Source organism: Anser cygnoides, chromosome Z (assembly GCF_040182565.1).
Source record: "Anser cygnoides isolate HZ-2024a breed goose chromosome Z, Taihu_goose_T2T_genome, whole genome shotgun sequence".
In the NCBI taxonomy this organism is placed as follows: Eukaryota; Metazoa; Chordata; class Aves; order Anseriformes; family Anatidae; genus Anser; species Anser cygnoides.
Window position 1 is genome coordinate 31,661,351 of NC_089912.1, and position 7,149 is coordinate 31,668,499.

At 46.6% G+C, this 7,149-nt stretch overlaps 1 protein-coding gene and 1 long non-coding RNA gene across 11 annotated transcripts in view; both read right to left on the minus strand.

Moving 5' to 3' along the window:
- Positions 1-2,893, minus strand: part of PIGG (phosphatidylinositol glycan anchor biosynthesis class G (EMM blood group)) — an 88,487-nt gene extending 85,594 nt beyond the window's left edge. For 4 of the 10 annotated variants that reach the window (XM_048051021.2, XM_048051022.2, XM_048051026.2 and 1 more), the window contains exon 1: positions 2,681-2,891. In XM_048051021.2, coding sequence (XP_047906978.1) covers positions 2,681-2,840 — 160 coding nt within the window. In that variant the 5' untranslated portion in view covers positions 2,841-2,891. Of the gene's footprint in view, positions 1-2,680 lie in introns of all 10 variants that reach the window. The other 6 variants (XR_010827434.1, XR_007159089.2, XM_048051031.2 and 3 more) reach the window with 4 other exon arrangements.
- LOC136788893 (uncharacterized) lies at positions 7-2,626 on the minus strand. Its single transcript, XR_010827435.1, has 2 exons — positions 1,711-2,626; positions 7-137 (listed from the first exon to the last, which is right to left on the minus strand). It is a non-coding gene; the product is annotated as an uncharacterized lncRNA (long non-coding RNA).
- Positions 2,894-7,149: the final 4,256 nt, after the last annotated feature.

A 7,149-nucleotide genomic window follows, 5' to 3' on the forward strand; every position in this document is an offset into this window, starting at 1 on the left:
CAAAAATGTGTGTCACCGAGTTCTTTATTAACTCTATATTTAGAACCAAGAAGTTGCAAAGAATGGCAAGCATTACAAGTAATCCGAGGAATTTGAGTTTTCAGGCCATCCAGCACAGGAATGTCATAAAAACAGAACTAAAAAACAAAACAAAGAATGCAATTCAGTATTAAAAAGCAAAACAAACAAATAAAAAAGGAAAAAAAAAACCAACAACAAAAAACAATGAATGGAGTTCAATTGTGAGAACTAAGTAAAAACTCCAGAACAGACAAAGTTCAAAGGAGCAAGAAGGGATAGCTTCAACCTTCTCTGGTTAATTTAGTAAGACTGAACTACGAATCTCCAGCAGACAACTTTTGTTAGAAAAGACAGGCAGCATTCACCTGTGCTAATACCCAAACCCGGAGAAGACACACTGGGACAAAGACGGAAGCAGAGTAGACCCTACCCATAGATCTCTACCCAGACAACACTGCAGTGGATCAACTTCTTAGTACATGTGTTGAGTAAATTTAGGTTTTTACACTATTTTAGAGTAAAACGTGTTCCGGAATAAGTGGCTGACAAGTTGGGATGGTCATGGATAACTGTGTCTAACAAAAAAAAAAACCCTCAAAAACGAGCTCAACGAGCTCAGAAGCTTTATTTTTGGTTACATGGATACTCATCAATAAATTGACATTCACAAACTCACCAGTGATAGCGATTTCTGCAGGCAACAAAACTGGAGATGGGGGCACAGCAGGGGGAAGGGGGAAACCTCAGCAACAAAAACACTAACTCCTAGCAACCTTGATTAAAAATACAATGATGCTTTTTTCAAGGATTTGAATTATTAAACTGGCAGGTTTGCCATGCCTCTAAGTGAAAAACAAGAAAGCAGAACTGGATGTGCTATACCGTTACACAAATAATTGACACCTACCCACTTGCCTAAGAAAACAAAACTTGCTGGACACCAGCTCACAAATGCACGTACTCCACTCATACAACAACAGCACTGATACTACATGGAATTAACCCCCTCCTCCAGAGTTACTTGTCTGTATGTCAAGGTGTAAAGGAAGTCGTAGTAGACTACAAGCCATCTAAACCTTCTTATTGTACGACAGCTAAAGCAATGGTACATGGCATGCTTATCTATCCCTGTCAAAGTTATTTAGAAAAGTTACTTTACATGAAGCTAGATTTCTGTAAGCAGTGAACAAAACTACAGGTTCTACCAAAAACTTGTTAAAATGATGCACTGCAAGGACTCGCTATTATGCAAGCAACTAGAGAATTTTATCAGTTGTCTCAGAGGAAAGTTAGCATGGATCCAACAGCAGTCAGGGCTCACAAAGTGACACATTCGGGAAACACAGAAGCACTGGAGAAATGTTCTCTTTTGAACAAATCTAAAGTAAAGTGAAAGCCTTCTGTATCGTGGCCTAGTAAACTGTAAAAGTAGGGAATTGCTTACAAGCCAGACCGAGAGATCACTCTGCATGCAAACTCTAACCCACGAACTATAGGTAAGAAGTAACCTTCCCTGTCCCCCCATTTTTGTCTAACCATACCTAAGATTACCAGCAACACGACTAAGTTTACACTCTTTGCAGGGAGCCCCGGCACACTTTTATACCCTCCAGCTCAAACCAGTCTCCTTTTTCCCCTCCCAAATTCTCACACCAGTACTCACGTGGGAACGCACAGCGTCACTCGTACCTGAGACTGAGATCTTCACAGCACAACTGATCTGACGTCTCTGACCATTCTGGTAATCTGTACAGCTAAATAACTATCTGCAGCCTGGCGGTGCCAGCTGAAGGCTGTTACCACATCAGTTTGACAGCGCTCCTGCCTGCCTGACAGCGGGACTCCGCCATCTGGGTCACCCAACCACCTCCTCTCTCTACTCCTCTGTGCGAGTCGGGCGAACCTGTCCCAACATGCGTAATACCACACGCTTTGAAGAAATCAACTACACCACGCAGCAAGCAGCTGACGTACAGCAGTGCCAGCCCCGTTCAACGAGGTGAACCATAGGCAGACATCCTGAACAAGTGTTTCACGTGGCCAACACACGGCTCAGCTCAGGCATCCCCTGAACACCACGTCCCATCCCACGGGGTCCACAGGCTGGAGAACCAACGCTCTGGCACGCGCACCTTCCCGTGCTGGGCGCTAGGCATCAGCAGGTCCTCTACAGGCTCTTCATTAGAAAGAGGATTGAAAAACCGAAAGTTTCACAGTTCTGCGCAGGAACTGAAAAGACCGTGGCTTCAAATAAACAGTAACAGACACCGCGCATTCGTCAATGCGGCCGGGCTTTGACGGGAACCCTTTTTAGCACAGTTGCTCTCCTCACTGCTGAAGTGCTGAAGTCCGCCTCAGGTGTCATTAAGGCACCTGAACACTGCGGGGAGCATCACCGAAGCGGCGCCCTCCTTGTAAGCCGCGAGCTACCCACATCAGCACCTGCTCCCACCGCCACCTAACGCTAACAGCTCACGTTTATAGACCACCGGTGTCGGGGCAGGGCAGCACCGGGGGCAGGGGAACGAGGTTTAAGGCACAAAAGAGTGCCTCCGGATCCCAACACCTGACGGTTAAGGCTTCTCGGGGCTGCGAGCGCATGACCGCACGGATTAAAAAAAAAAAAAAACTGACGAACGCAACGAAACCGGCGGCTTACCTGGGCCCGGCGGGGCGGGCTCGGGGGGGCTCTCCCCGCGGGGCCCCCCCCGCGGCCGGGCGCGCACGGCCAGGGGGAAGAAGCCGCGCAGGAAGATGGCGACGCCCAGGGCCTGCAGCAGCAGGCAGCCGGCCGCAAGCACCCCCGAGCGCAGCCGCATCCCGCAACCTCCACCGCCCGCTCCCGCTGCCCTGCTCCGGGCACGGATCGCGGCTTCCGCTCGCCCCGCCCACGCCTCGCCGGCGGCCAATCGGAAGCCGCCGCACCCGCCTGCCCCGCGCTGCTATTGGCCGCTGGCAGGGCGGTTCTCCCCCGAGGAGGGCGGTGCGGAGGCGGAAGTAGAAGCCAGCGCTGGCGGCACCGGGAAGCCGGCGTGGGAGGGGGGAGAAATGGCCGCCTACGGGGCGGCGGAGGGGGGGTTAGCGTGCCGCCGCCACGGCCGGGCCGCCATGTTGTGAGGCGGGCTGAGGCGGGCTGTGGACCCCGTGAGATACCCGGCCGTGGGGCCTGGTGGCGGCGGGGAGAGGCCACCCCGTCCTGGGGCCACAGGGCTGAGCCTAAGGGAAAGAGCCGAGGCGGTGGGGTCACAGCTTGGCCAGGGTTATGTTAGTGACATGACATTAAACATAACAAACATAACATAGCATAACCGTAACATACCCTCGCTCTCCTGTCTTTTCCACCACACTCTTCTCCCTGTGTAGTCTGAACACTTTCACATTGGTGCAACCTGTGCTACGAGCCGATGTTTGCTCCAGAAATTAACAACACTGTTGAGCTCTTTCCTCTAGAATCACAGAATCACAGAATCATTAAGGTTGAGAGACCACCTGGTCCAACCACCCCCCTACCACCAATGTCACCCACTAAACCATGTCCCTAAGCACCATGTCCAACCTTTCCTTGAACACCCCCAGGGACGGTGACTCCACCACCTCCCTGGGCAACCCGTCCCAGTGCCTGACTGCTCTTTCTGAGAAGAAATGTCTCCTCATTTCCAAACTGAACCTCCCCTGGCGCAACTTGAGGCTGTTCCCTCTAATCCTATCACTAGTTACCTGTGAGAAGAGGCTAACCCCCATGACAGGCTAGGAAGGAAATGAAGTCAGTTAGGGGTGTTGGGCAAGCAGAACCTTTTTTCCTCCCTTCTTGGAAAGGAAATACTGTAGCAGACAGGTCATGACAGATGAAATAATATGTTAGTAGAAAAGAAGGCTTTAAAAGTTAATTTTCTGGAAAAGTAAATAAAGGCATTCTGCAAAGTGAAGAAGAGTTGATACTTGTCTTCCTATGCTCACTGATAAAGGGAGATAGCTGCAAAACTCAGAATTTCATTCTCCCAAGTAATACCACTTCTCATCTCTACTTAAAGAGTTTCTGTAGGCCTTACATTTTTGCTGGAAAGACATGGCACATTCTTTGCTGCATACATAACAACTCGAGCTTTTCCAGTGAGCTGCAGGTTTTCCCCAATCTGACAGGTACAGTGTGCCCAGCCAGCCACTGTCTGTCTGTGCCACTCACCATCCTGGGCTTAGCTCACTGTGGTCTGTGGCAAAGCCGTGTTACGACTTGGTGCCAGTGTGACATTTCATGTTTACAGCCATCATCCCATATATACGTACATGTTGATGCATTTCCACAAGCACAATGTAATTGAGCACTAGAGCAGTTTTCCTCCTGGGCCACTTTCCACGACAAACAGTAACGTCTGCATTGTGGTCTGCATTATGTAAAGACAGGCCAAATACATTGTACCATGCTTTTAAAATATTTTCCTACTTAGGTTGGTCATGCTTGTTCTCAGACTGCTTCTAACATTTCCAGATGCTAAGAAGATGCAAAGCCATTATGCTAAAAATAAAATTAATAATTAAAAAAAATAAAAATAAAATAAAATAAAATAAAATAAAATAAAATAAAATAAAATAAAATAAAATAAAATAAAATAAAATAAAATAAAATAAAATAAAATAAAATAAAAAAGCATTTTTGTATTTACAGTTGTCAGCTTATTTCCAGAAGCACAGCCTTCAAAGTCCCCTGTGCATTAATACTCTGTAAATAACAGCAGCTGACAACGGACAGCGCAATGAAATTCAGAGAGGACCTGCAAGGCTTTAAATAAGTAGGAGAAGGCAAAATGAAACTTCTGGCTTTTACTCAGTCCATTGTATGTGTGCTTCCAGCTCTATAATGTTTTTATGTATCACACCTCAAAGTCACATAATTTGTGTAACCAGAAGAGCAGTATTTCTTACTTTTAATGGGCATTTTCAGCTTTCCTCTAAAACTTGAACCAGCGAGTGAGACTGTTCAAACAGAAGATTAGAAAGGTTAATCCGACTAACAAATAGAAGACACGTTAATGTAGGCAGTGTTTATAAGTCTCAAAACAGCAAGTAAGAAATGTCATTCTTTTTGTTTTCTTAGCAAACATTACAAGACTTTCCATTTTAAGAGTAAGGTGGAAATTCCACAAGCACTGCATTATTTCTTCATATATGAGGATATGGTTCATATCCTCATATTCCTACTTAGGATTCACTGTTTCTGTGTTCATTCAAAAGGATTTCTCCACAGATGTGAATACACCAGCTGGCATGTGTTTCACACTCCCCAGTACTAATCTTTAAGCACTTACTTAGAAGCATCACCATTTATCCCTAGAACCATTTGGCAGGTTTTTACAGCAACAGGTTTTCAAGTTCATTATTAATGCATTTTACTTCAGGCATCAAATATCTAGAAAAAAAAAATCTTAGTGCAGCACAGGACATTAGGTCTGACTGAGTAATTGTCTATTAGTTTGTGGGCAAGGCAAGGCAAGGCAAGGCAAGGCAAGGCAAGGCAAGGGAAGGCAAGGCAAGAGAGAAGAGGAGAGGAGAGGAGAGGAGAGGAGAGGAGAGGAGGGAGGGGAGGGGAGGGAGGGGAGGGGAGGGGAGGGAGGGGAGGGGAGGGGAGGAGGGGAGGGGGAGGGGAGGGGAGGGGAGGGGAGGGGAGGAGAGGAGAGGAGAGGAGACTCGAGGGAGGAGACTCGAGGGGAGGAGACTCGAGGGGAGGAGACTCGAGGGGAGGAGACTCGAGGGGAGGAGACTCGAGGGGAGGAGACTCGAGGGAGGAGACTCGAGGGGAGGGAGGGGAGGGGAGGGGAGGGGAGGGGAGGGGAGGGGAGGGGAGGGGAGGGGAGGGAGGGAGGGAGGAAAGGAGGAAAGGAAAGGAAAGGAAAGGAAAGGAAAGGAAAGGAAAGGAAAGGAAAGGAAAGGAAAGGAAAGGAAAGGAAAGGAAAGGAAAGGAAAGGAAAGGAAAGGAAAGGAAAGGAAAGGAAAGGAAAGGAAAGGAAAGGAAAGGAAAGGAAAGGAAAGGAAAGGAAAGGAAAGGAAAGGAAAGGAAAGGAAAGGAAAGGAAAGGGAAAGGAAAGGAAAGGAAAGGAAAGGAAAGGAAAGGAAAGGAAAGGAAAGGAAAGGAAAGGAAAGGAAAGGAAAGGAAAGGAAAGGAAAGGAAAGGAAAGGAAAGGAAAGGAAAGGAAAGGAAAGGAAAGGAAAGGAAAGGAAAGGAAAGGAAAGGAAAGGAAAGGAAAGGAAAGGAAAGGAAAGGAAAGGAAAGGAAAGGAAAGGAAAGGAAAGGAAAGGAAAGGAAAGGAAAAGCCCAATTCTTACTCTCTCTTCCCGTTTCAAGTACAAGCAATACCCTTCCATTTTACTTAATTTTTCTTTCTCCTTTCCCTTTGTCTATCTTAGTTGTGTTTTGAATGATTCCCATGCGGTCTTGCTCTCTGATCTCTGCTGATATGTTAATAACTTCTGGGGATCTGCAGTTTACTAGCTCTTTGAACTGCCTCAAATTCTCCCTCTCCAGTCTTAATTTAACTCTATTTCACATGTGAAAAGGTGTGTGTGTGTTCACATGTGTTTGTGTAAAACCTGTACATTTCTACCAGACCTGGCATGGTCAGTCAGATACAACAACTGGTGGTTTCAACAAGCATCCTTTTTCTATAATCAGAGTGATGCTTCTTAAACTTGTCCCTCATGCATTCAATTCTGTATTGGGAAAACACAGGAGAAGCAGAAATGGGGGCAGTGACCAAGTTCAGCAGTATAAGTAAAAGTTACCTTTTTACGTACAAGGGGTGCATAGCATATCAATTAAGTGAAGCTCTAATAAAAATACAAGACTTTTAAAGCTGAGAGGTGCCTCTGACAGCACTACCATGTAGTTAGAAATCCAGAAGGACACAAAGAATTTTTTTCTCCTATCTCATTTCTGTATTCGTCAGTACCTGGCAATTTGAATGTATGTCAGGTCTCTGCTGGTTTAAGCTGTGGCAAAACATCAGAAAAAGTTATCAAAGACTGTCCACTGAAGTGTGAATCTCCCTTCTCCATTCTGGCGTACTGCAGAGTCTCCAGAGGTATGCAGCTGCTGAGGCAAAGGACAGTGCAAAAGCACTGTCATTTTAAACCCTG